Source organism: Brassica napus, chromosome A5 (genome assembly GCF_020379485.1).
Source record: "Brassica napus cultivar Da-Ae chromosome A5, Da-Ae, whole genome shotgun sequence".
In the NCBI taxonomy this organism is placed as follows: domain Eukaryota; kingdom Viridiplantae; phylum Streptophyta; class Magnoliopsida; order Brassicales; family Brassicaceae; genus Brassica; species Brassica napus.
Window position 1 is genome coordinate 7,644,046 of NC_063438.1, and position 27,565 is coordinate 7,671,610.

Below are 27,565 nucleotides of genomic sequence, written 5' to 3' on the forward strand. Positions count from 1 at the left end.
AGGTGTTCAGCAGAGAGAACCTAAAATTTAGAGATATTGGCAAAAGAAAAATGATTTTGATCCCGTATGCGGTTAAAAAGTTATCTCTTATTTTAAAGCTCCACATGGGTAAAATATTTTCATCCAATTAAATTGACACATCAGATTCATGTCATGAAAACAAAAAAAGGGCCCAACGTAAAAGGTTTCTATTCATGACACTTAGAGCATGATTATCAACGTTCCAAAGTCCGTCCTTAGCTATTTTCGGATTTAAAAAAAATGAAAAAGGGGGATAAATGTGTGGGACGGCCTTAGTTAAGAAGTTTTCTTAACCGTCCCAATGAGACACGTGTCGGCTGAAGGGAGTAAACGAAAAGGGGGTAAAGCAAAATCGAGAGTCAATTGTGAAACCATGTCTTTCTCGATCTCTCTTGTCTCTCGATCTCTCATCTCGCTCGCGATCTCTCTTCTCTCTCGATCTCTCATCTCCCTCGCGTTCTCCGGTTATCTCGATCTCCCCACGGTGCTCTTCTCAATCTCTCGGCGGTTCTCCTCTCGATCTCTCGTGGGTTCTCGTCTCGGCGGTTCTCCTCGGCGGTTCGACCATCGCCGGTTCGACTCTAGATCTCTCGACTCTCGGCGCTCGCGATCTCTCTTCTCTCTCGATCTCTCATCGCCCTCGCGTTCTCCGGTTATCTCGATCTCCCCACGGTCCTCTTCTCAACGCACGGCGGTTCTCCTCTCGATCTCTCGGGGGTTATCGTGTCGGCGCTTCTCCTCTCCGCGGTTCTCCTCGGCGGTTCGACTCTCGGTGGTTCGACTCTCGGTGTTTCTCCTCTCCATCTCTCCACGGTTAGTGTCTTGAGCTTTGAAAGTAATTTCTGCTATAAATGTTGGTTGAAATGTTGATTGTATTCTTGAAATTACTCGCTTGTATTCTTGAAATTACTCTATTGTTCGTAAAATTGTTTGTCATGAAACTGTTGTTTGTATTCTTGAAATTTCACTCGCTTGTAGACATAGAACTGTTGTTGTTGATAGTTTGGCATGTTTGTTTGCAACTAGATAGTTTGGCATGTTTGAAATTTAAGGCTAGTTTGATTGCGATTCAACTTAGACTTGGACTCTAATGATAACTGAAAGGGTAGTTTGTTTGCGACTCAACTTAGACTTGGACTGATGTTTCTTTAATGACCTTGAAAGGCTAGTTTGTTTGCAATTCAATTTATAGATCGACTCTAGTTTGTGTAATGAAGAGGGCTAGTTTTTTTCCATTTATTGGTAATTTGACAGTTTGAAATGAAAGGCTACTTTGACATCTTCACCAAGTCTATTTACGGGTACTTAATGCAATTGTGAAGTTGGTTGTGTAATGTGAATTAACTGAGTTGTACTTTGGTAGTTAGGTAATTAAACATGTCACTTAAGTTTACCTCTCCTATTAAACCGAGAATGGTTGTAGTAATTTTTACACCATCATCTTCTTTCTCTTCTGTTCTTTTGTCCCTTCTCTCTTTATTTCCTACTATGAATCCATTGAATCAGCATAGTCAGTCCTCTGGCTATATGGGTCTTCTTCACCGTCAACAGAGCGGTGCTCTGCATGAAAACTCTCCTTATGAGAGTTTTCATTCCGAAGCTTCTGACTTCCCTCAATTCAGTTCTCAACAAGGCGAGGCTCCAACTCCACCTTCTGATACACCCGTGGAGCGTGGAAAGAGACACAGATGGAGTCCAGCGGATGACGAACTTTTAATCAGTGCCTGGTTGAACACGTCTAAGGATACAATTGTGTCAAATTACCAAAAGGCTGGGACGTTCTGGGAGCGAGTAGGAGATTATTTCTTAGCAGCACTACTTAGTAGAGATGGTCGTCAGAGTAGTGAACATCTCCACTATAAACAGAGGTGGCACAAGATCAATGAGCAAACTAACAAGTTATGTGGTGCATATGCGGCTGCGGAGAGGCAACTAAGGAGTGGTATGAATGATAACGATGTTCTTAAGGTGGCGCATGACATCTTCTATTCTGATCACCAAACGAAATTTACACTTGAGCATGCTTGGTGTGTGTTGAGGCATGAACAGAAATGGCTTAGCCTCAACACCACTAAAGCTTCTGCAAGTTCAAAGAGGAAACCCGTTGAAACAGACTCCCAAACTTCCCAAATCAATGTTGGTGATGAAGAGGTACGACCGGAAGGGGTAAAGGCAGCAAAAGCGAAGAGGAGTAATGCAAAGGGGAAGACTGTTGCTGATGTAACCACGGTCTGGGAGATGAGAAACTTAGATTTGGACAGGAAAGAGAAACTGTCAAAGCTTGCAATCTTAGACACTCTCCTTGCGAAAACCCATCCACTAACTGCGGCTGAAGAAGAAGCCAAGAACAAGCTGCTCGCGCAATATATCTAGATAATCATTTCATAAAAACTCTGTTGAAGAACTAGAACGCTTCTACTTATTCCCAGCTTCTTTATTTTTAATGTCTTAAGTACTCGGCGGTGATGGTTTAATGTTAACCTTCTCTATGTTTTAAATGTGGTTCGTTGTGGCTTTGTTTGTATGTCCTCTTTAAAAATATATATTTTTTATATTTTAACCTTGTCTCCACTATGAATGTTAACTATTAAGATTGTCTATGTTATAAATATATATTTTAAAATGCGCAATGTTAACCTTGTCTATGTTTTTTTCAGGTTTCAGTAAAGATGGGGCGTTACAGCTATAGCCAACCTTCCCAGTCTGACACTTATGGTGGGGGTCACTCGGACAGTGACTCCAATGAAATCGAAGCTTTGATTCAAGAAGACCAAGCTCAGTTAGAGTTGGTGAACGCTCAACAGGTTGTCTATCCTCCACAGCCCGAGACTGAATTCGGTTTTCCAAAAGCATGCTACTGTGGGACTCAACCTAAGATAGCAAAGTATTACAGTAGAGTCGATCCAGGTCGGAGATACTACACATGTTCTAACGTGGACGATGGAGAGTGTCATGTGTGGAAATGGTGGGATGAGGCAGCAATGGAGGAGATAAGAGCGACTGAAAGACACACACAACTGTTGGCCGACAAGGTAGATTCTCTTCTATCATTGACTGACTATGAGACTGAGCAGAAGCTTGTTAGACTAGAGAACATGGTGTGTGAGTTGGGCAAGAGTTATGCAAGGTGTAGGTTTGATTACTTTGTTGCTGTTACGGTTATGCTCGGTTTCATTGGTATCGTCCTGATCTTCATCTAGACTTTGATGCTCCGTTATGGTTATGCTCTAGACTATTTAGCTATGTTGAACTCGACCTTCTAATGTGTAATGTGTACTAATGTGTACTTGTCACTCAATGTTTTTATGTTTTGAGATATTTGTAATGTTAAATTTGTACTATGTGTATTTGGATTCCATGATGTTGTTTGTCACTTACTGAAAAATTTGAAAAGCTCGTGACTATTACTTGTCACAGACTTATAACTATACAACCCGTGAGTTTCTCCTCGTGTTAGAAATCACTAGGAGTTAAAAAAGTGGTTTCAATCCGTGAACAAGTACTAACAATATTCAATCAATATTATATCACAAGTCGTGAACTTCTTCTTCTATAAATAAGAGTTAGAACATGTTCGTTCAGATCACAACCTCTCTACTTCTCATTTCAAAACAAAATCTCTCCAACTCAACTCAATATGGCATCTTCTTCACATTATCATTATAACATAAAAGATGATGATGATAATGAATTTGAGACTATGGTTGAAGAATTTTTAGAAATCCCTTATAATATTCCCGAACCAAAAGAGCGAAAAAAAAAGGATTTTTATCGAGAGAAACCGAGAAGAAGGCCACATGAAACTTTGGAATGATTATTTTAGCGAGACTCCGACATACCCGCACAATATATTCCGAAGACGGTTTAGGATGAACAAGAGTTTGTTCTTGGCTATTGTCGATCGTCTCTCCCAAGAATTTGAGTTTTTTCAACTCAAAGAGGATGCATCTGGAAGGTCTAGCCTATCTTCCCTCCAAAAATGTACCGCTGCAATTCGACAATTAGCGTATGGTGGTGCCGCAGATGCCATTGACGAATATGTTCGGATGGCTGAAACCACAGCTAGAAAATATTTGCACCATTTCACTGCGGGGATAATCCACTTATTTGGCGATGAATATCTAAGACATCCAACACCGGAGGATCTTGAAAGACTACTAGCTGTGGGAGAACAACGTGGATTTCTGGGAATGATTGGAAGCATCGACTGTATGCATTGGGAGTGGAAGAATTGTCCTGCCGCTTGGAAAGGAATGTATTCACATGGAACCGACAAACCCACAATCGTGTTGGAGGCGGTAGCTGGACAGGACCTCTGGATATGGCATGCGTTTTTTGGAGCTCCAGGTACTATGAATGATCTTAATATTCTTGATCGATCACCTGTTTTTGATGAAATAATTAACGGAAACGCTCCGGAAGTCCATTTCCATGTCAACGGAAGGGAGTACGATTTGGCTTACTATCTTGCTGATGGTATTTACCCGAAATAGGCTACTTTTATTCAATCAATCCGACTCCCACAAGGTCCAAAACCTTGTTTATTTGCTAAAAGACAAGAATTCGTGCGAAAAGATGTTGAGCGTGCCTTCGGAGTCCTGCAAGCTAGATTTGCGGTTGTTAGAAATCCTTCTAATTTATGGGATAAAAACAAATTAGGAAATATTATGAGAGCATGCATCATACTCCATAATATGATTGTCGAGAATGAACGAGATTCCTACCTCCGCACATCAGAATTTCAACAAGGAGAAGATGACGATCCCAGTTTTGTAGTCAGACGGACTACAAATATCCTTACTACATTGGGACGTCGAGCAGATGTTCGGGATACAGCAGGCCATCTACAATTAAAAGAAGATTTGATCGAACATATTTGGGGTAAATACGGACATTTACCAAATTTACCAAATGATATGTAATTTTTATGTTTGTATGAAATTAATAAAATGTGTGTTTGTTTTTTATTAATAAAATGGGATGTAAAATGTTTGTAATATAATGTTTGTAATTTTCTATTAAAGTAATAATTTAGTTTGTTCTTATATGTGTTATTAAATTTAAAATGGAATTTTGTCTTAAAAAAATTAAAAGTTAAGGACCCAGAAAAGATCCCACCAATAATCATCATTTTAACAAAAAGTCCTTAACAAAGTCCTAATCTACAAATAATAATTAAATACTCTAATAACTTATCAATTGGGACAATTGATAATGATGCTCTTAGCCATTTGTTTGGTTAGTGTCTAGCCCATCTCTTCAGCCTGTTACTCATCAAAAATCTACTATTATTAATTTATTAGATTGATAATATTATTATCAAGAATCTGCTATTATTAAAATCTACTATTATTAATTTATTAGTGGAGGTTATTTGTTCTACTATTTTAATAGATTTAGAAATTCTATTTGAATTAGAAATCTTGAACAAATCACTAGATAGATTTCAGAATTAAAAGATATATATTTCAAAATCAGAATAAAGGGATTTGGAGTTGAAGTTTTCATTATCGCTTCTTCAGATATATAATTTCACAGAAAATATGTACGTCATCTATTTCATCGAATATCATTTTTCTTCTGAACTTTCTTGTTGTCCAAGAAATTATGAGTTCGTGTTTGATAATGTATAAATTTAACCAAAAAAAATTTAAAAACCTATCAACAAAACATCAATGACGTACATTTTTTTTTGACATCCAATGACGTATATATTTTCTGTCAGCAATTACCTATTAAGAGAACTGTGTTCTTCTTCGTATTTTTTTGTCAAGAATGACTTATCAACATCGATCATATACCTCCGGCCAGCTTTGACTTCCACACTCCGTCAACAAAACCTCCGACAGACAAAGCCATAAAGTTGAGTCTCTGGTGAGGAGTGCTTATAAAATTTGAAGTCATATATCAATCGATGTTTTTAGGACACAGAAATCTAAAGAATTACCAATAATACAAATCCAATCAAAATAACAAAGTTCAACTAAGTATTTGTTATTTTCTGTTTTTCTCTTAAAAATAGTTATAAATTCACTCAAATCTAAATCCTAATTAAATCTTTACATAAATCCATACTATAGAATAACTCATGATTTTAAAATTTGTTTTAAAATCATAAAACCAATGACAATAGATTGGAAATCATATTTTAAAATTATCTATACTATTATTTATGAAGTGATTTTGCTGATTTGTCACATTCTCCATAATTTTAGCTAATTTTGCTTCTTTTTCATATTCTTATTAGTTTTTAGATTAAATCATCAATTTATTATTTAAATAATATAAATATTTCGATTTATAATTAATTTATTAATTTAAATATTTTGAAATTTCTAATTGGAATTTTGATTATGATTATTTTAACTTTCACAAGATTTTTATTAGTTTTTAGCTTAAATCATTAATTTATTAATTTAAATAACATAACTATTTCAAACTTTCTAATTGGAATTACAATTATAATTAGTTTAAAAAAGTTAGGATCAATTCTTATTTTCATATGATATAAGATGTTTTAAATTCTATAGTTTCAACTTTTTTCATTCATTCCAAGTTGTCTCGATTATAGTTTTTGACATCTATATTTATGTACTTTTGATATTTGTTTTTTTATAGTTGGAGTTCTATGTTTTTCTTCTTTCTTTGAGCCTGAAATATTAGGAGCAAATTGGTTTTGTTACATGGAATTGGAAATTATGAATTAGGTATTTTGATTTACTTTAGTAGTTATTTCACGTGTATGTTTTATTACTTTTTAATCTATAAGAAAAATATGCTTTGATATTAAATTTAGAGAATTGCCTATGTAATCATGTTATGAACATGTCTTTAATGGTTTAGTTTCTAAAACGGATAAACGTAAATATTACTTTAATGAATAATTAGATTTATCATTATATAATTAACCATAAATTAACTTTAATAATAAAACTATCATTATCTATTGTTTCATTTATTAAAAGTAAACTTATGAAATATTAAGATAAGTCAATGTATATATTGATCAAGTAAACCAATAAAATATTGTCATTATCTCAGTTCGTTTTTTTTCAAAAAAACTTCAAAATTATCATCGAAATTTAGTTTTTATTTAATTTTGTTGTTATTTGGATTTTGTGTGTTTTAATGTTTTTTTGGTAAGTTAATTTATGTTTATGGTTAAAAAATACAAAGTAGATTATGAAAGACCAAAAGTTCACATTCTTATTTTACTTTATTGTGTGGAATATTTGATATATAATTATGCTCTTATGGTCTCATAGTTTTATAGCTTTCCTTTGTGTTAAGAAGAGGCAGATCGAAATAAAAATCGAAGAGAATTAAGATGACTAAGAATATAAAGAATAAGTTATCATGATGTTTAAATCATAATACATTTATTTTATTTTATTTATCTTTTTTTTTTTATCAGCAAACAATACACAGACTCATATTGACTCTGTGAACCAACTTGGGAACTCTGCATCCATGTGTACAACGAAAGACGGTTGATGCCGAGCACTACGTGCTAAGCTGTCCGCCTTTTGGTTCGCCGTCCTTGGTACATGAACGATATCTGAGTTGTGGAAGCTTCTTCTCAAAAGCTTGATGTCTTCTAAATAGGTTCCAAATGCAGGTTATTCCCCAGGTTCCGAAACCATCTTCACCAACTGAGAACAATCTGTTGCAAACGTAACCTGAAATTGTCTTAAGTTTCTCATGCATTCCATTGCCCAGATCAATGCCTCCACCTCCGAGTGAAGAGGTGATAGACATGCTCGGACATTTCGTGCCCCTAACAACCCATCAAAGCCTGGTAAAGTACTAAACCATCCTTGCCCTGAGAACACATCCTTATCTTTCCAAGAACCATCTATAAAACACCATCGTCCTGTATTCGTTTGGATGGAACTATTCTGTGTAACTGGTGCCACTCTCTGATTCCTTAAAACCTGAGCCTCAGCCCAAAGTGTTGATTCCAGTTCAGCCAGCTTAAGTGTATCTCGCGGATCAACATCAATATTACTAAACACCTTCTTATTCCGACTTTTTCAAATATACCATAAGATCCATGCAAACTGATGGTCATCCATCTTTGGATTAACTCTCCAAAAAAGATGATCCATATTCGCAAAGAAAGAACCTAGAGGGAAATTATTCGGATTCGAGGGTATCTTAGATAAGGCCCACACCTGTCGTGCTGGAGGACAATCAAAAAACACATGGTTTATCGATTCTTCCTGATCACCACAACGTGAGCAAAATATCTCTCCTTGTATTCCTCTTGCATTTAGGTTCTTCATGACCGCTATACATCCTGAAAGTAGTTGCCATAAGAAATGCCTTATCTTCGGAGGACACTTCAATTTCCAGCAATAGGCTTTAAGAACATCAACTGTGGGTCCATAAAAATCTGGTGGTTTTTCCTTATCTGGATAAACTCTTTCCACTTGATACCGAGATTGGACCGTATATTTTCCATTGTTAGTAAAATGCCATCCAAGCCTATCATCCATCTGATTTGTACTCAAGGGAATACTTGTAATGATCTTAATATCCTCCGGGGCAACCAAAGTGCTTATAGCCTGTAAATTCCATGTACGAGATTCCGAATGAATTAAGGAATCCACAGTGAGATCCAGGTAACAGTGATTAGGGTTTTTATTTGCTGGTCTCGGGCGAGTGAATGTTAGCCAGGGGTCATTCCATACAGATATAGATGACCCTGTCCCCACCCGTTTAATTAGTCCTTTACAAACCAGAGATCTAGCAGAAGTAATACTCCTCCAGCCATATGATGGGGAGTACGAGCGGATCGGTTCCATGGGTGAAGCATTCCTATAGTACCTTCCTTTAAAAACTCGAGAAAATAAAGTATTCGGTTTCTCGATCAACCGCCACAATTGCTTACCAAGCATTGCCGTATTAAAATCAGTGAGATCCTTAAAACCAAGGCCACCATTATCTTTAGGAACACATAATTTATCCCCATGATTTCCAATGCATACCTTTCGTGCCTCCACCTGGGCTCCACCAGAACTGAGCTACGGCACTCGTGAGCTTCTTCACAGTGGCCTTTGGTAATCTATATACAGACATCACATGATTTGGTAGAGCCGTAACCACTGATTTTATAATCACCTCTTTTCCTCCTTTCGTAAAAAAACGAAAAGTCCATCCATTCACTCTATTGTTCAATCTCTCTTGTACAAACCCAAACACTTGTACCTTAGATCCTCCAAGGCTCTCCGGTAACCCTAAATAAGATCCCATTCCTCCTATATTCTGAATTCCCAAGATATCTCTCAATTCTTGTCGACAAGATTCTTCAATCTTATGTCCGAATTGAATTGAAGATTTCTGGAAATTGATTTGTTTCCCTGAGACCGTCTCATATTCCTTAAGAATCCTAAGAATAGTCTGACATTCTTCCTTTTTTGCCTTACAAAAGAAAAGACTATCATCTGCAAACAATAAATGAGAAACTGTTGGGCAAGCTCTCGCTACCTTTAGTCCCGTTAACTGTTTCAGACGTTCCGCCTTTTTTATGTTTGCAATTAGTGCCTCCGTGCACATAATAAAAAGGTAAAGAGATAAAGGATCCCCTTGACGTAATCTCCGTTGGGGAATTATCAATCCTCGTGGCTGTCCATTAATAAGAACCCTGTATTGAACCGAAGATATACATTCTCTCATTAATTTAATCCAATGCGGATCAAAACCCATTTTGTGAAGAAGAGCCTCAATAAAATTCTATTCTATCTGATCATAAGCCTTGCTCATATCCGTTTTTATCGCCATAAATTTGTTCTGACAAGATTTATTAGTCCTTAGTCCATGAAACATTTCATGGGCTATAAGAATATTATCCGAAATTAATCTTCCTGCCACAAAAGCCGATTGAGTTTCCGATATTAGCCGTGGGAGGCAAATTTTCAGCCGTTGACACAAAACTTTCGATATGATCTTGTAACCAACATTACATAAACTTATCGGCCTCAATTCCGTCATTCTTGTAGGTCTTTCCGTCTTTGGGATCATACAAATATTGGTGATGTTCAAACGTGAATCCAGCTCACCCGTAACCAGAAAATTATTAACCAACTCTACCACATCCTTCTTAATAATATGCCAGGAATGCTGGAAAAAAAGAGCAGTCATCCCATCCGGCCCTGGCGCTTTTTCAGGGTGCATCATGAATAAAGCCTGTCGAACCTCCTCTTCCGTTGCTGTACGCATTAATATTTGATTCATTTGTGGAGAAATGGAGGGTACAATCTCATCCAGAAAACTATCAAATTCCATTGGATTAGTCGTAGCAAACAAACCCTCAAAATAATCCACCGCTACCTTTTCAACTCCACTTTCACCCGTAATCCAATTACCCAATTCATCATGTAGACCCACAATTTTATTACGGATCCGGCGTTGTTTTGTCAACGCATGATAAAATTTGGTATTAAGATCTCCTGATGAATACCACATATTCCTACTTTTCTGGTGCCAATATTCTTCTTCATCCCTATAAGCCTCTTGTAATTTCCGAGAAACCTCAAGAATCTCCTCTTGTGTTCTATCATTATCTGTCTGAACTTCTTCTAACACCTGCTGAAGATCTTTAATTTTATCCTTTCCATATGGTTGATTATCCTTACGCCAGGTAGATATTTCATGGCGACAGTTGCTAATTTTTGTAACAAAATCCTAAACCCGTCCATCCTGATTCTCCAACCAACCTGACATTATTGATTCCATCAGACCCTCTTGACCAATCCACCTCTTATCGAACCTAAATTGTCCCCTTTTTCGTCTATTAATTTTATCATCCAAAAAGGCCACCACTGGGCGATGATCTGATCCCACCAACCTTAAATATTCCGTATGAGAACATGGGAAGAGTGTGTGCCATTCCTCATTCGCTAAAGCACGATCCAGTCGACATCTAACCGTCACTGCCCCTTTTCCTTTACCTCTTCTCCCTTGCCAGGACATAGTATTACCCCGAGCCGGAAATTCTATTAATCCACTATTCCTTATCATATTATTAAAAGATGTAAAGGATGTTGGACATCTCACAGCTCCTCCATCCTTCTCATGATCCTTCTCAATTTTATTTGTCATCAATACATATGTTACTAATTATTAGTAAAACGATCATGTCCGCATGTGCTGGCAAAACACCTAGTATAACTAATAACACTAGATTTGGCTTGAATTTATAAATCTATTAAAATATATAAGCAAATAACACTAAATTTGTTTCAAAAAGAAGAATACTAATTTATTATCTCTTCCTCTTTTTTTTTTTTAACATCGTCAAACCCCCAATAACAATTTCTCATAGAATCATTTTCATTGCTTCAACAATCAAATGACACTAACCTATTTGGATTTCTTTAGATTTGTTATATGCCTTAGAGCATCCGCAATGGAAATCTTTAAGGGGGATCCTTAAGAAAAAAATAATTAAATAATCAGTAGACCTCACCAAAAGTTAAGGATTCAATCCTTAAAATATCCAAATAAAGACTCTTTCTTAGTGAATCATTGCACTATTTGCAGATCCCTACGACATGTGGAGATCCGCGATTGGTTGGTATTATTTTTTATTTTTTAATCTAAAAAAGAAAAAAAAAATATTTAAAAAATTAAAATACATTTGTTCTAATGACTCCCTTGGATAACACCGTTACGGATGCTCTTATTTTCTTGTTTTTCACCGAGTACTTTAAATCTTACTGTCTATCCGTTGTTAACGATTTTGAATTTCATTTTTAATGGGTTTCGATTCACTGATTTTCAGAGAATAAGTAATAGTATAACCAATTATGAGAGTAAGAAATATTTAACGAATTGGCTCTCACAATTACATGCAAATGATAGAGCATAAAATATATGAAGATTTTACAAAAAATTTATTGTATTTGCGATTTGCCACATATTTTGTGTATACCAATAAGGTGGCATACATTCTCGACTCGTAGATGAATTACAACACTATAAAGAGTGCTTTTCCATATTTTTGTCATTCTACATATTTATACCACATGTATACAGAAGTGGTAGTCTTCCATCTTTGTACTTCCAATTTGCGTTTTCAAAACCGTTTAGTTTAGAACATCTGTAAAAACAACTTTGTTCTTCAAATTTAAAGTTTGAAAAAATTACCTAACTTTAAATTTGTTTGTATTTCACACTTACTTTTTTTCTTGTTAATAAAGATTAATAAATAGCACAATACTTATATATAACGATATGATACATAATAAATATACAAAATTAATGTAAGAATTTTTTTTTTTCAAAAAAAAAATTAATGTAAGAAATATAATATTCTAGTTATGTGTGAAATCATAGTTTTTATGATAATTATTATAAAAAAAAAAAAAAAAAAGAGGAACAGCCCAAGTTATGAAATGACTAAAATACCCTTGTAAAACCTAATAAAAGGGGTTGTAATTGAAGAATATCGACGAGGAATCAAAAAAAAAATTCGCCGGATCCCTTCTTTGCCCTTCTCCATCGCCCAGAATTTCCCCCTTGTCTTGTCTTCTTCCTTACCCGCCAAATCCTTCCTCTTTGAATCCCGTGAGTTTCCTTCCTTATCCGATCTCCTCTTTTCTATCGAATTTGGGTTAAATCTTGTTCCAAGTTTTAGGTTTTTTTTTTCAATCTCGGAAGCTTTGGGGGTTTTGGCAGATTGCTTCCAAAGTTGTTCGTTACTTTTTGTTGCTATACCTTTAGAGGGTACTTAGGCTTTGGGAACCTGCTTTTGTCTCAACTTGTTGTATAATCCTAGAAGCTCTTTGTTATTCTCACCTTGTCTTATGTTGTTGTTCATATATTGTTTGCTTGCTTGCAGGTCTATAACGGATTGTACTGTGATGAAATGGCAAACCACCAGCTGATGATGATGATGGCGGAGGAGAATCTCGAGGAGCATCATTTTGTGGAACCTAGACAGAACAACGAACTGTTTCCTCCTCCACCTCCTGCTCACGGCTACAAGTTTGCTTTCCAACCGCTACAAGCAACTGACCTTCAGATTGGTGTTTCACGTGATCAAAACGAGGTCTGGAACCACAGTGGAGAGATACACGAAGAACAACAGTCTCTCGAGGGAAAAGATGAGGTTGATTCTCAGGAGATCCGAGATGGAAGCTATGACAATGCTTATGACATCACATTTCCTGATAACGATGATGACTCTGAGGAAGCTTCGGAGAATGATAAACTAGCTTTAGTAGTTTCCGAGGATCTCAATGATAGCTTACAGTTAGGGGTGGGTCACTGCATGAATACAAGCCTTTCTCAGCAGCTAGAGTTGGCTCCTCCTCCTCCTATTGTTCAGTGCAGGTCTCTGGCTCCAGCTCCTGAGCATAATTTGGAAGTTGGTATGGAGTTTTCAGATGTTCTTGCTTGTAGGAGAGCGTTGAGAGATGCAGCAATCGCCTCGCGGTTTGAGATGCAGACGGTTAAATCTGATAAAACTCGCTTCACTGCTAAATGCGCTAGCGTGGGCTGCCCTTGGAGGATACACTGCGCCAGGCTTCCCGGTGTGCCAACGTTTTCGATAAGGACTATCCACGGGAGCCACACGTGCGGTGGTATCTTACACCTTGGTCACCACCAGGCTTCGGTTGAGTGGGTTGCCGAGGCTGTGAAAGAGACGCTGAGAGAGAATCCTCATTGCAAACCTAAGGAGATACTTGAGGAGATTCATCAGGTCCATGGGATTACACTGTCGTATAAGCAAGCGTGGAGAGGGAAGGAGCGTGTGATGGCTACTGTCCGCGGTTCGTTCGAAGAAGATTACCGTCTTCTCCCTCGGTATTGCGATGAGATTAGAAGAACTAATCCTAGGAGCATCGCTGTGGTTAACGGACACCCTGATGATGGGAGCTTCCAGCAGCTGTTCATCTCTTTTCATGCATCCATCTCTGGCTTCCTCAACGCGTGTCGTCCTCTCATTGCATTGGACAAGATTGTTCTGAAGAGCAAGTATCTAGGGACGCTGTTGCTCGCCACTGCGTTTGATGGAGACGGTGCAATGTTTCCTTTAGCTTTTGCGATTGTTAGCGAGGAGAACGATGGTAGTAGCTGGCACTGGTTCCTCTCGGAGCTGCGTCAGCTGCTTGAAACGAACACGGGTAACATGCCGAAGCTCACGATTTTATCTAACAGAGAACCGTCCCTTGTTGACGGAGTAGGAGTTAGTTTCCCAACGGCGTTTCACGGCTTCTGCATCCATCACCTCGTGGAGTCTTTCATCAAGGAGTTTAACAGCGACTCTGTTCTCGTGAACCTCTTTTGGGAAGCGGCGAAATGCGCCACCGAGTTTGAGTTTCACGCAAAGGTTCACGAGATGCTGCAGGTGTGCCAGGAAGCTGCCATGTGGGTCAGTAACATCCCTCCCTCTTTGTGGGCCACGTACTGCTTTGATGGAACCAGGTTTGGTCATGTGAATGTTACCGAGTCGATCAACGGTTGGATTCAAGAAGCTTCGGGTCTTCCTATAATCCAGATGATGGAGTGTATCCGTCGCCAGCTGATGACTTTGTTCACCGAACGCCGTGAAACAAGCGTGCAGTGGTCGAGTTTACTAGTTCCATCTGCTGAGAGACTGGTCCTCGAGGCGATAGAACAGTCTCGTGCCTACCAAGTTCACAAGGCTAACGAGGCGCAGTTCGAGGTCATGACCGGTGAAGCAACGTTGTTAGTGGATATTAGATGCCGTTCATGTATGTGCCGCGGATGGGATCTATACGGTTTGCCTTGTAGCCACGCGGTTGCAGCGCTCCTCTCTTGCAGACAGGACGTTTTCAAGTTCACAGAGGGTTACTTCACTGCGGCGAATTACAGGAGAATTTACGCAGAAACCATACATCCAGTTCCAGACAAGACCATGTGGAAGAAAACAGAAAGTGGTGAGGATGGTGATGAGGTTATGATAACCCCACCGAGGGTGTTGAGACAACAGCCACGGCCGAGGAAGAGGAGAGTTCAAGTAGAGGACCGTGGACGTCAAAAGCGGGCGGTTCGATGTAGTCGGTGTAATCAGCCTGGCCATTTCAGAACAACTTGCACAGCTCCTACTTAAAAAGATACAAAGATGATCTCTCTTTTAGACTTTTTTTTATAGGTTTTAGAACATTCTTTGCAAAGCTTTTCTCTTAAACTCAATTTTCAAATAACAGTGACAGTTAACTAAACATCTTTAAGAGTCAATTTATATATCTTTTTATGTTATATAGCTTCGAGTAAAAAGAGTTTTCTAGTAGCTTGTGAAACACGCAACATACATATAGAATAAGATTGTAGCCAACACAAAACTAAACTAAATGGTCAAAACCACAAGAAACATCCGGAGTAATAGGGCTTGAAGCTATTTTAGTACAGTAGAGAGTATACACGTGGAGGGAGCAGATACATTGTCTCGTAACAGAAAACAAACTCAAACAATGGTCCCAGTCTTAGGAGTTTAACCAATCTCAATCTCATGCCTCTTGATGAAACCAAATCCGTTCATATGTCAGACAGATCAATGTGTGTTTCAGAGTTTAACAGCAACACGACGGCCTTCACACAGATTTTCTTAATCTCAACCATTGGCTTGCTATTAGCCGTCTCACTGCTTTACCGTCTAAGGAAGCTACGTTACTCCAAGATCACCCCTCGTCTCAGAGTGTCTCACAAACACAAAGGCCACGAGAAGCTCGAGAGATTCTCTCACTACGTTGGTAATATCAAATCTACTTAATATCCTCTTTGAAATCTCTATGATCAACAGATCTTGATGCATTGTAAGGAAATGCTGTTTGTAGTGAGACAAATGGGATTCAAGGACAGGAGAGAATGTCCTCATCTCTGCAAATTAGCTAGTGAGTACATAAGAAAATCAGGTTGCTGCGAGGAAGACATCTACAGCTTTTTCTCTGAAGAGCCTGATGCTGATTCTCTCTTCATTAAACTCGTTGAGGAGTTTGAGAGATGTATTCTCAGTTACTTTGCTTACCACTGGAGCCATGCCGATCTCATGATCAGTCAGGTTTAACTTTCATAATCCTTTCTTCATAATTAGTAGAGACCGAAAACATCACATGGGTTTGTTTCAGATACTTAGCGCCGATGCTGAGCCTAAGAAGAAGCTCAAGCACATTGTCATGGCAGCAACGAGGTGATCCTAAACTACAAAAGACAATCCAGGTTGTGATTTTTATCAAATGATTGTTCCTTGGTTGGTATGTTATAGGGAACAGAGGTTTGAGAGGGTGACTAAGAATCTAAAAGTAGCAAGAGTGTTTAACACATTGGTAGAGGAAATGAAAGCAATGGGGATTGCACCTGTTGACGACTCGGAATGTACAGAAGTGATGGCTCCAGTTGCACACAAAGACAGAAGCCCGGTTCTACTCCTCATGGGAGGTGGTATGGGCGCAGGAAAGAGCACTGTTCTTAAAGAGATTCTCAAAGAGTAAGTAGAGATTTCAAATATAAGTTTCACTAGATCTATATGTGTCCTTGCTCTCATTTAGCTGTACATGTTTGTGTGCTTTTGGATCAGACCATTTTGGGCAGGAGCAGATGCTGTGGTTATCGAAGCCGATGCTTTCAAAGAATCTGATGTGATATACAGAGCTCTAAGCTCCAGAGGCCATGTTGATATGGTCAAGACAGCTGAATTCGTAAGGTTCTTTCTTTCTAAGTAGTTGCAACAAGAATCCTCTTACAGAAGAACCTGCCCTGTGACAATAAATACATATTACCTTAATGTTAACGTGCTATATCCCCATAAAAATTATCATATACCATCAAATGTCCCTCGAACTATTACCTCGTACTAAATCTCTCTGAACCGATAGTTAAAAACCTATTACCTTTTGTTATATTCAAGTATCCAAAAAATGTTATGGAACTCTTGACTGTGAATTGGAATTAGAACAGGTTCACCAATCATCAACAGATGCAGCATCATCTCTCCTAGTTACTGCTCTCAATGAAGGGAGAGACGTGATAATGGATGGAACACTCTCTTGGGTACCATTTGTAGTCCAAACCATAACCATGGCGAGGAATGTGCATCGCCATCGCTACAGAATGGGAGCAGGCTACAAGGTTGGTGAAAACGGAGATGTTATAGAGAACTATTGGGAGCGCATAGGGGAAAGACAACAGCTGCAAGAAGATGGAAGGGAGAGAAAGCCATACAGGATAGAGTTAGTTGGCATTGTGTGTGATGCCTATTTAGCTGTGATTCGAGGCATTAGGTGAGAGTGTCCTCAAACAAGTGTGTGTGTGTGTGTGTGTGTGGATGTGTGGGTGTGTTCTTTCTTAACATAAGGTTTTTGGTTTAACCATGTTTTATATGCAGGAGAGCGATAATGTGTAGAAGAGCGGTGAGGGTGAGATCTCAGCTGAGATCTCACAAGAGGTTTGCGGATGCGTTTCTTACTTATTGCAACATAGTTGACAATGCAAGGCTTTACTGCACCAATGCTCTTGAAGGTTCTCCAAAGGTTGGATGCCAATTAAAAAAAGAACCTGAAATGTTTTGAGTAATGAAAGTGAGAATCAATGTTGTGGTATTTGTGTGCAGCTGATAGGATGGAAAGAAAAGGAAAAGACATTGCTAGTGGATCCAGAGGAGATAGACTGTTTGAAGAATGTAGGGAGGTTGAACGAGGATGCGGAATCTATTTATGAGCTGTACAGTAGACCAAACCCTGCTTGTGAAGCTGGATCGATATGGAAAGACATTGTTCTTTCTCCTTCCAGGTTCAACGTTCAACAGGAGCTCAAATACTCGATTCAGAAAGTGGAAAGATTCAAACAATATCTCCAAGAATCACCAAGGTGAGGAAGAAGATAGAGAAGTGCAGCAGTTTTTCTTAGCTTTGTTTCCTGGTATGTCACAAAATTTGGTTTAATGTAACACTCTTTAAATGATCAAACACAAGTGACTCTCTCTAAGCAAAGAAAGAATGGGCATTGCTTAACTTGCTATCTACTTATGTCTGAAAACTTAATACCAGAAACCAAACAGAATTGCACAAACAATACCAAAACATTGAATGTAAGAGATGTTTTAAGGTAGCAAATGCATCACCTTAACTTTGCCAAGCTTGTTGTTGTTGTCAAGAGAGATCAGTTCCTTCAAAGCATAGTATGCTATCTCCATTTCTCTCATGAGCAATGAAACAAGAACATGATGTGGAGAAGAAACTGAATCTACATAACACATTGATACAATGCCTTAGATTCATTCAAGAACCAAATCAGGCAGACCTTAGATGAACATTAAACCTAGCAGAAACTCTCTAAACAAAGAAAGAATGGACAATGCCTAACTTGGTCTCTACTTATGTCACAAAGCCTGATAGCAGAAACCAAAGAGAACTGCACAAAAACAAACATGGAATGCGAGAGATGTGTGTTAAAGGTAGCAAATGCGTCATATAATTCAGACAAAATCCAATGAATCTCAACTTAGCGTTGCTAAGTTTGTTGCTCTTAAGAGAGACCAGTTCCTTCAAAGCACAGCAAGAGCAATCCAACAAGAAAGAAACTGAATCTACTCAAACACATTGACTCAACGCAGAAGCACATCTTTGCAAACCCCATCACATATAGCTATTGAATTTTCAAACAAACCAAAAATTACAAGATAAATGGGTTTCGAGAAGAAACCAAGAAAAAGATAAACTTTGGAAGAAAAAAAAGCAAGCCCCCTTCATAGACGATTCAATTATACAAAGACTTTAACCCTAAGAGAAGCTAAAACCAATCACTTCTTCCTCGTCGAAGCCCTCTTCGCTGGAGATTTAACCTTCACACTCTTAGCCGGAGCCTTCTTAGTCGCAGCAGCAGCAGCTTTCTTAGCCGGAGCTGCTGCCTTCTTCCCTGGAGACGTCCTAGTCGAAGTCCTCGACGCTTTAGCAGGTCTCTCCTTCGCCTTAGGCTTCGCAGCAACCGCCTTAGTCTTCGAAACAGCAGCTACACTCTTCGTCTTAGGTTTGGGCTTCGCAGCGGCTTTAGTTGTTGCTGTTGTCTTTGCCTTAGGCTTAGCAGCAGCAGCAGGTTTCTTGGCTCCTTTAGCAGCCGGTTTGGCCTTAGCAGGAGCTTTACCCTTCGGTTTAGTAACAGCAGCAGCTGGTTTCTTGTTAACCGGTTTAGTCGTAGCCGCCGGTTTAGCCGCAGACGGAATCTTGAAAGAGGCTTTGACTTTGACTAGCTTCCCGGAAGCGACGAGTCTCCTGAGATTGACGAGGAGAAGCTTCCTGAAAGTTGGAGGAAGCGACTTCTGCTTCTCCTCGATGAACTTCTGAATCGCGTATTGGCTAGATCCGGTTCTCTCCTTCAGCGTCACGATCGCGTCTTTGATCATCTGCAAACCAAAATTCAAATTAACGAATCTGTAAACCCTAATCAGATCGGGGAATCTGAATCTCGTACCTCTTCGTAAGGAGGGTGAGACGAAGTGGTTCTCTTCCTCGGAGCAGCAGCAGGCTTCTTCTTCGCCGGCGTCTTCTTAGCTTTAGCGCCGCCTTTCGCAGCAGGCTTCTTCTCCGTCACCGTCGCTTCGGCGTCTCCTGACTCGACAACCACCTTGGTTTCTTCCTCCGTCGACATCTTTCTAGGGATTTGAAAGTTTTTTTTTTGATGAAGAAGAGGAGAGCTACGAGAAATGTTTATATAGTCTCAGATGTGAATGTGAGAGACCAAGAGGTTTTCTATCTCTTCTTTGATTGGTTAATACCGTGAGTACTCGGATCGGTGTAATCCTTCTCATGTTTGAATTTCGTCCGTTGGATTTAATCTCATCGACGGTGTGGGGATGACGATTGCGAATGTTTAATGAGGAGGAGGGTTACTAGATGTGGATAGGTGCTCTCGGTGTGTGTTTGGTTGTGCTTTTAGCCTCGAGTAATCTGGTCATAACTTGAGTTATACTTGATGAAATTCAGTTTTGTTTTCTGTGAATTGTAGATATTTCTGTAAGGTTTCTTTTGAATATTTAAGCGTTTGAAATGGATTATTTTAGGATGAGAAAATAGGTTTTGAATCAAGGTTGGTCGAAGCTATGGTTTGTTTTGATAGTAATAAGGTATATTTGATTTTCCGGAGAATGCTTTGGGGAATATTGTGAATGTTTATATTCATTAGAAACTAGACTAATCAAGGAGTGTAACGAACCAAGATTTGTTGAAATCGGATCATGTTTTGGTAGGAAAACATGTTGTTGAATCCGACTAAAGATGACCATTTTCTAATCTATGGTGTCAAACAACTTTGTTGCATGTGTGATGTGTCTATCTTTAGAAGAGTCTCAACTAAAGCTAGCCAGATGTTTATGAAATGGATTCATTTTCATATATCAAACTCATTATATCATGTAATGATTCACTAGATAATTTTCTTTTAAATTTTTAAATGTGCAATACTTAGTGAAGCATATATATATGCATAGTTTTACAATAACGACGATGTATGAAACTATGCATCTTAGCTTGTACTTTTTTCATCAATAGTGCGATATTCATTAGCAAAGATAAATCATGATTGTGAATACGAAATTCAGATCTTATACTTCTTATATCTTTTTTCATTTAACACATAGCAATATAGTTCTATATTGGAATATTGATACCAGGTTTGAAAACTTCCCATGATTTTAACTTTTTACGAACTAAAGTGAAATGATGGATGATGTTTTCGTATAAGATCTGGGGTAGTTAGAAGTTCTTTAAATTATACTCAAAAGGAAATTAGTAATTAGGTTTTCTTTTTCTATATTGGTTATTTTATAAATCCAGTAAAAAGCCATCTACATATTCTTCCATAGTAACTTAGTAAGATAGAAACCTTTAAATCTCTCTTTGACACGAACATGAATATCACGAGAGTAAACGTGTTAGACATTCCACTAATCTTTCATTCAGATATTAACTGCGTTATTATGGTTTAATTTCGGATGTCAGTTACATTCTACGATTAAGCTAATGTTGGTTTCAAGATACTCTGAAGTCTAAAGTTTGTAAGTTTATATTTAGATAGTCTAAGATTACTTGTATAACCATTATCAGACATACAGTTTAATAGTAACAATGAACTTTACGCTACGGATTTAGTAATAACCTATTGAATGGTTGATACAAATTAAAGTTAATATGTTTTCAGTATATGGATATACCAGAACTGCTAACGAAAGATCTGCCCCTAATCTTTTGATGACTATCAATATATAAATGAGTTAATTTTTGGGTTATCATCTACATACTTTTTTTTATGAAGGGGTTACCATCTACATACGCCAATACTCTTAAAATAAAGTAATAACATTTTTGGTATCATCTACATATATGCTAATAATCTTGAAAGAAATAACCTTTACCTTATCTATAGTTTTAATTATATGGGATACTTGTTAGTTGCCACCACCCCTTTGGCCATTCAAACACGTCATTTATTCATAGTGCAAACGCCAAAACCTCAAAAAGAAAATTTTGCTAGAGATTATTTCCACAAGATTTCACCTAGTAACATAAATTATGGATAATATTTACATATAATTAATGTAAAATAAAGTTTCAAATATTTTATGTTTCAGAAAAATAAATGAATAATGAGGAAGATATGTGTCTATATATACTATTTTGACAATAATACTCCTATTAATTACCATCTTTCTAAGAAACAAACAAGTTTCATCATGTATTGGCTAAGAATTGGAACAATACCCCCCCCCCCCCCCCCCCCCCCCCCCCCCCCCCCCCCCAGTAGCACCATTCTTTCCCAAATTTGTAATGTCACTCATACGAATAAAATGACACGATCTATATTTTTTTTTTTTGGTCTCATATCTTGAATCAGTACTACGCATGCTTTAGATAATGACTCCGAGTGGACGATTTCAACGAGATTTTAGAAAATCATTTAAAAAGAAAGATGAAGGAGACCATAATCCCTATTCTTTTATTGTGGAGTAATGCAACAAGATCGTGCCATTGTGGTATATAGTTGACTCTCCATATAAAGGGAATCTTTTGGCTTTGGCCAAAGAGACCAGAATTTAGTGAAAAGCTGCCTGTTTAGAGCCATGAGAAGTGATTGGTTCAACCTATGGCTAATGGGCTATAGAACCACTATAGTTCATATCTTCTCCAACCGGCGTTTTCGACATAACCAATTTTGTTTATGCCTAGCTAACACATAAATATAGTTCTTTATGTAGACTACTATCATTCAGTTTAATATTTTCCGCTCTTTTAACTTTCTTATGAAAGTATTACCTTGTGAGTGGTCAAAATAATGAAAGTATTTTAAAAATAGTTAAGAAAATTTTTAGTTGAGTTGAATCCAACTCTCTATTTGGTCTTCGACTGGTTACCGATTAAACGCAGCTAACCACAAGACAGACGAGTGTTTACGCATACCATAAGAAAATTATATGCCTTTATAATGTTCTGATTAGCGACCAATTGTTTTTACTGTAGCAAATTACAGGATAACTGATTAGTCTTGGTCTTTCCATGGGTCTTGGATATCTCCGGGTTAATCTAAAAAAAAAAATTACAGAACTTTTTTTTTTGATAAAATTACAGGAGAACTTACGAAACTTATTGTATTGATTGGCGACCAAGTTTATACTTATCCCACTATTTGTAAGTTGTTTTGATTAGCGACCAAGTGTTTTTAGTATGAAACTTCTTGTATTTTCCTCCTATACTTCTCTCCACACGAATGTCTGGATTTGTTTGCTGAATGTTTTAAGCTATTTGTATGAGTTTATCTTCTATAACATTCAGCAATTGTGATATATGATCATGCCCGGCTTAAAATGTATGTGAGTCCTGTGTTATATAATAAATTTTACTTGTGTAAATACATGATTTTAAAAACTAGATCTTTTATTTTAAAGAACTAAAAAAATCAAGGTCCTAAAAAAGGTAAAACTCAAAAAATCAGGACCCTAAAAAAGGTAAAATTCAAAAAATAAGGGCTCTAAAACATGTAAGAAATTCTAATGAAAATAAGGGGTCCAGTGCATTTGCACCTTCAACACCACCCCGAAACCGACACTGTATATGATTTTTCTTTTTATTGGAATTAAAATGTAACATTGTGGTATATGATAAATTATGTTGAAAGTTTTTAAAAGATTAATTTAGCTATTCATGTCACCAAAATGCATATAACTTTTTGGACACAGAATTTTAGAACAAATATTGTTTGAGATGGAGTAGTAGAAAAATGTGTGATCTATTAGGAAGTAATTCGCGACATAGTGTGAATGCGATGATCGAAATATTATTGTTGGAAATTAAATTTTTTCGGCGTTAGAAATCATTGTGCCTCTTGATATTCGATCTATGATTCATAAACTCTTTGCCTCCTTCTTTTATTTTTACTTTGTTTTGTTTTGTCTTGCCAGTTTATGTGTATTAATTTCTTAGTTTTTACTTCTTTTCGATCTCCATCATCATTTCTCTTTCCTCATCTGCCCTTTCCTTTTGCTGATTTCTTCTTTTCTATCTGATTTTACTCTTTGCTCGGAACTTGATGACGTCTCCTATCAATGAGATTTTGGTAAAATATTTATACTCCTATGTCTTTCTCGGTTGTGGTTCCCGATGGTTTGTCGTATTGACTTGCCTACTGCGCAGAGCTTTCCTGCTAGCACTACTTGCAGATCTATCAATTCTTTCATTTGAGTAGGATTTGGATTCTGACGTCGATCCCAATGGTGGAGGGGAGGGGGGGGGGTCACCACACAACTTATGTTCAAGGTTCCGTCGAGCAGACTTTGGTGGTGATTTCTGATAATGTGTTCCACGCTTAGAGATTTATTAAGAACACCTTAACGCTGATGCTAGGAATGAGCATAAAATCCATAACCTGAAATTCGAACCGGATCCGAATAAAAAAACATGATTCGTACTCAGTGTAAAATATAAAAAAATATATCCGAATGAGTCTTGTAGGTGATACAAAACATATACTTGAAGTGTTATTAACCGAATCCGAACGGGTAACCCGAAAAAAACTAAAAAACTAAAAAAAAATCGATCTGAACGTCCAAATTAAATATAAATATTTGAAACATAAATATGTTCTTCAAATATTCAATTCCATATTTACTTTGATATGATATCTAAAAATAAGTATTGAAAGTTTGAGTAAATACCTTAAATACCCAATTATATATAAATAAGTATTTATTTCTTATGTTTGGCTTTTAAATTTTAAATTTTATTGTGAGTTTATCTGAACTGATCTGATATACCCTGAATCCGAACAATATATGGTTACTTTATGAGTTTTACGATGTGATACAAATTATAACTGAAACCGATGTGTTATATCCAAATCCGACAGACACTTAAAATTTTACTAGAATGAGAGTTAGGGTATGATACAATTAGAACCGAAATCCAAAAAACTCGATCCTAACACCAACATGTATCCAAACACTAGCTGATCCTATCATAGTTGATGATATTTATATTTTGTGTCTAGTGGAAAAAATGATGTTGGTGGATTCATAAATGGGCCAGAAAAAATTAGTATTACGTCCCAAATATATTCTTACAATTGCAAAATGTCGATGACTGCCGTCTAATTTGCAAAAGGGTTTGTTAGTCTAATTTGCAAAAGGGTTTAGGGCTGTTCAATATGGTAAAACCAAACCGTACCAAATCGAATTAAACCGAAATAAATAATATGGTTTGGATTTGGTATATACCATACAAACCGAATGGATATGATTTTTAAAAAATCGTAGGATTTGGATATGGTTCGGTATATAACCGATAAAACCGAATAAACCAAATAAAACCGATCAAAAAATAGAAACATGTACATATATATATATATATATATTATAATGACGTATGAAAATCATAAGTTAGTTTTTTGCTAATAACTATTACCATATTTTTTACAGTAATAAAAAAGTCCTGATTTGTAAAATAATTGAATTATAATTAAATAACAATTCATCGCAAACATGCTTCTTATTTTCTTAGTATTCTTTTGATTTTTTTGCTTTAATTTAGCATTGACTAAATTGAAATAAAGATTATAAATTTGATGATAACAATTAGTGGAAATTAATCACAACTTTTTTTCTTTATCTATAAACGAATAGAGTTTCGTGTTTAATAGAAGAAACATGACTTTGATGAACGCTAGATATGAAAGAATAGAAAAACTTTTCTTTTGTGCTTCGTGCTTCTGTTTTATTTTTTATTTTTTTTATTTTTATTATCAAAATTTTGAGCTTTGATTTTAATTATAGTTTTGATTATTTTATTAGATGATAGAAACATTTTTTATTTTTGTTTTTTTTATTTAAACTTATAATATTTTTTAATAAATGAATGTGTTGACAACATGATTCTAAAATTCATATAATATGATCCCAAAATAAAGAATTATTATTTTTGGTATAAAACCAAATAAACCGAAAACCGACGGTATATAAACTGAAACGAACCGAAGTAAATATGGATTTAGAATGGTAGTTGTATTTTACTAACCAAAATACTGAAAAACCAAAAAAACCGAACCAAAACCGAACCGATATCCGAATTGAAAACCCCTAGTTCAATTATGGGTTCTATGAATCATTAAGCCAAACTGCAATTTCGTAACATTAACGAATCGAGCTATTTTGTACTTTGCAAGACTAATAATATTTCCTCAAATGGAAGCAGAGAAGACTAATAAAACATGGAATCATTAAGAGCAATAATAAACTTGAGAAACGAGTGTTGACAAATCCTACATTTTTACCCCCTAAACCCAACAACTATTGCAGTACACCCCTAAAACAAAGGCACCTGCTCCGGATTCATATATCACACAATAATGGAGCAAAGGCACACACACAAGATACAATATAAAACTTAAGTTGTCATGGCTTGAGATGGCAATTTGGGGTGGCTATGCTCTGCTTCATAAGTAACAATAAGCATTACCGGATCTTCCAAGCATCTCTCAACGTGCTTCCTCGCTGGACAGCCTCTCATGCTACTGCATTTGTAGTATCCCCTGCACACACACATTATTATTATCTCGCTGATCAAATGTTTTTGTTGTCTAGTATGAGTTCATCAATCAAGAGAGAGTGTACCTGGGATAAGGAGAGCCCTTGATGGGTTTCTGACCATACTTTCGCCACGAATAATCATCAGGAGGGATATCTGCAACCTTGTTACTTATAGCAGGCACTCTTATCGATCTCCTAACCCTATGTTTCCTGTCAATTTTCCAACAAAGTTTTAATGCACAATCTTTCATTCTCTGAAATGAAATACAAAACAAAACATGCAAGTGACCTCTTCTTAGAGCAGTGGCATCGGCTAGAGCTCCCGCATTTGATGAGGCATTTTCTCTTAGAGTGCTGAGAACTCTGAACCCCTACCAAATGGAAGGAGTTGTTTCCTTCTACATTAGCAACGCTGCCATCTATGCTAAGGGATGAAACAAAGGATCTAGTGGATGACATGGTTTGAGTACAGCTCGAGTTGTCAAAACTCAAGCTTATCCCGCCGTTGCACTTCCTTAGCATAATCTCACCTTGTTGTTTCTGTTGCTGCTGCATCTGATGACGGTGAGCCTCCAAGCGTTCATGTAACTGTTGATGTTCAGGAAACATATTCTGATGGATTGACTGGTTAAGCTGAAGGAGAGGCGCTTTTGCTTTTGCATCTGAGTTCAAACTGAAGGACCTGGTCCCTAAAGTGAGGGAATCAGTGCTCAACTCATGGAAACCAGACCGGAGCACCTTCTGAGATGGTGGAGGTTCTGTTCTTTGGTGAACAGGATCAAGGAAGATGCTTTGAGACAAATGGGTCTGAGGTTCCTTAGCTCTTCTAAACCTGGCATGACCCACACTAGTGGTACTTAACAGAGTCGACACTCTCTTGAACCTAAGCACAGCTTCTCTAGTCTCAGACAGTAAACTCACGTTGTTGTACTCTTGATCTTGTTGATGTGGTGTACATAAGAGGTTAAGAACTCTATGAGAACTCTCTACAGCTGCTCTGTTGGCTCCTTCTATCTCCTCCATGTCTTAAAAGTTTAAACAACCCAAAATAAAACTCCCAAGAACAAAATCACTAAACTACCCTGGAAACCAAAATGGGAAAGACCCAGATAGTAAAGTTTCCATTTTTACACAAACCCATCTCCACAGGAGACAAAAGAAAGAAGTTGCCTTTCTTAAGCTTGAAGAAGAAAAGATACAAGCTTTATCAAAGGAGGATCAAACTGAAACGAGAGAATGATGAGGAAGCGAAAGCAAAACGGAGGAGGTTCCTTGCAAGGTTTAAAGATAGGGGGGTGTTAATGAGTTGTCAAACTGAAGATTCCTCCACCATCTTTCATTAAAGAGGTTCGAGAAAACGAAAGGTGTGAAGAGAAGACTTTCTTGACTCTCTCTCTGTAGCTTCTGCAATCACTCAACCACATCCCTCTGTTCTTTTTTTTATATTGTGATTTTACTCCAAAAACCACTGTGTAGAAATCATTTCTAAAGAAAAAAAAGACGAACTTTTAT

At 37.2% G+C, this 27,565-nt stretch overlaps 5 protein-coding genes across 5 annotated transcripts; 3 read left to right on the forward strand and 2 right to left on the reverse strand.

Annotated features, from left to right (window-relative positions):
- The first annotated feature begins 1,509 nt into the window (after positions 1-1,509).
- Positions 1,510-2,394, forward strand: LOC111202320 (glutathione S-transferase T3-like). Its single transcript, XM_022695027.2, has one exon. It carries the CDS (start codon positions 1,510-1,512, stop codon positions 2,392-2,394), a length of 885 nt encoding a protein of 294 aa, XP_022550748.2.
- A 10,051-nt stretch (positions 2,395-12,445) lies between these two features.
- LOC106451408 lies at positions 12,446-15,254 on the forward strand. Its single transcript, XM_013893339.3, has 2 exons — positions 12,446-12,591; positions 12,866-15,254. Exon 2 carries the CDS (start codon positions 12,893-12,895, stop codon positions 15,101-15,103), a length of 2,211 nt encoding a protein of 736 aa, XP_013748793.2. The 5' UTR covers positions 12,446-12,591; positions 12,866-12,892; the 3' UTR covers positions 15,104-15,254.
- A 23-nt stretch (positions 15,255-15,277) lies between these two features.
- LOC106454883 (calmodulin calcium-dependent NAD kinase-like) lies at positions 15,278-17,932 on the forward strand. Its single transcript, XM_048780835.1, has 8 exons — positions 15,278-15,743; positions 15,828-16,051; positions 16,119-16,180; positions 16,256-16,477; positions 16,568-16,688; positions 16,948-17,270; positions 17,375-17,519; positions 17,600-17,932. Exons 1-8 carry the CDS (start codon positions 15,503-15,505, stop codon positions 17,858-17,860), a joined length of 1,599 nt encoding a protein of 532 aa, XP_048636792.1. The 5' UTR covers positions 15,278-15,502; the 3' UTR covers positions 17,861-17,932.
- Positions 17,933-18,608: 676 nt separating this feature from the next.
- LOC106451409 (histone H1.2) lies at positions 18,609-19,731 on the reverse strand. The gene is made up of 2 exons (XM_013893340.3): positions 19,456-19,731; positions 18,609-19,387 (listed from the first exon to the last, which is right to left on the reverse strand). Exons 1-2 carry the CDS (start codon positions 19,630-19,632, stop codon positions 18,788-18,790), a joined length of 777 nt encoding a protein of 258 aa, XP_013748794.1. The 5' UTR covers positions 19,633-19,731; the 3' UTR covers positions 18,609-18,787.
- A 6,051-nt stretch (positions 19,732-25,782) lies between these two features.
- On the reverse strand, positions 25,783-27,309 carry LOC106451410 (probable WRKY transcription factor 21; the record flags this gene model as incomplete). The annotated part of the gene is given in 4 exon segments (NM_001316204.1): positions 25,783-25,911; positions 25,914-26,055; positions 26,138-26,263; positions 26,343-27,309. Coding segments are annotated over 3 exon segments (1,002 nt in total), but the record flags the coding sequence as incomplete, so codon positions are not given.
- Between the last annotated feature and the right edge of the window lie 256 nt (positions 27,310-27,565).

Bases quoted from the DNA above. Each gene is read 5' to 3' on its own strand.
- LOC111202320 (XM_022695027.2), top strand. From the start codon at position 1,510: ATGAATCCATTGAATCAGCATAGTCAGTCCTCTGGCTATATGGGTCTT.
- LOC106451408 (XM_013893339.3), top strand. From the start codon at position 12,893: ATGGCAAACCACCAGCTGATGATGATGATGGCGGAGGAGAATCTCGAG.
- LOC106454883 (XM_048780835.1), top strand. From the start codon at position 15,503: ATGCCTCTTGATGAAACCAAATCCGTTCATATGTCAGACAGATCAATG. The intron at 16,689-16,947 runs GTAAGGTTCTTT...GAATTAGAACAG, and splicing joins TGGTCAAGACAGCTGAATTC to GTTCACCAATCATCAACAGA. The intron at 17,520-17,599 runs GTTGGATGCCAA...ATTTGTGTGCAG, and splicing joins CTCTTGAAGGTTCTCCAAAG to CTGATAGGATGGAAAGAAAA.
- LOC106451409 (XM_013893340.3), bottom strand. From the start codon at position 19,632: ATGTCGACGGAGGAAGAAACCAAGGTGGTTGTCGAGTCAGGAGACGCC. The intron at 19,388-19,455 runs GTACGAGATTCA...TTTGGTTTGCAG, and splicing joins CTCACCCTCCTTACGAAGAG to ATGATCAAAGACGCGATCGT.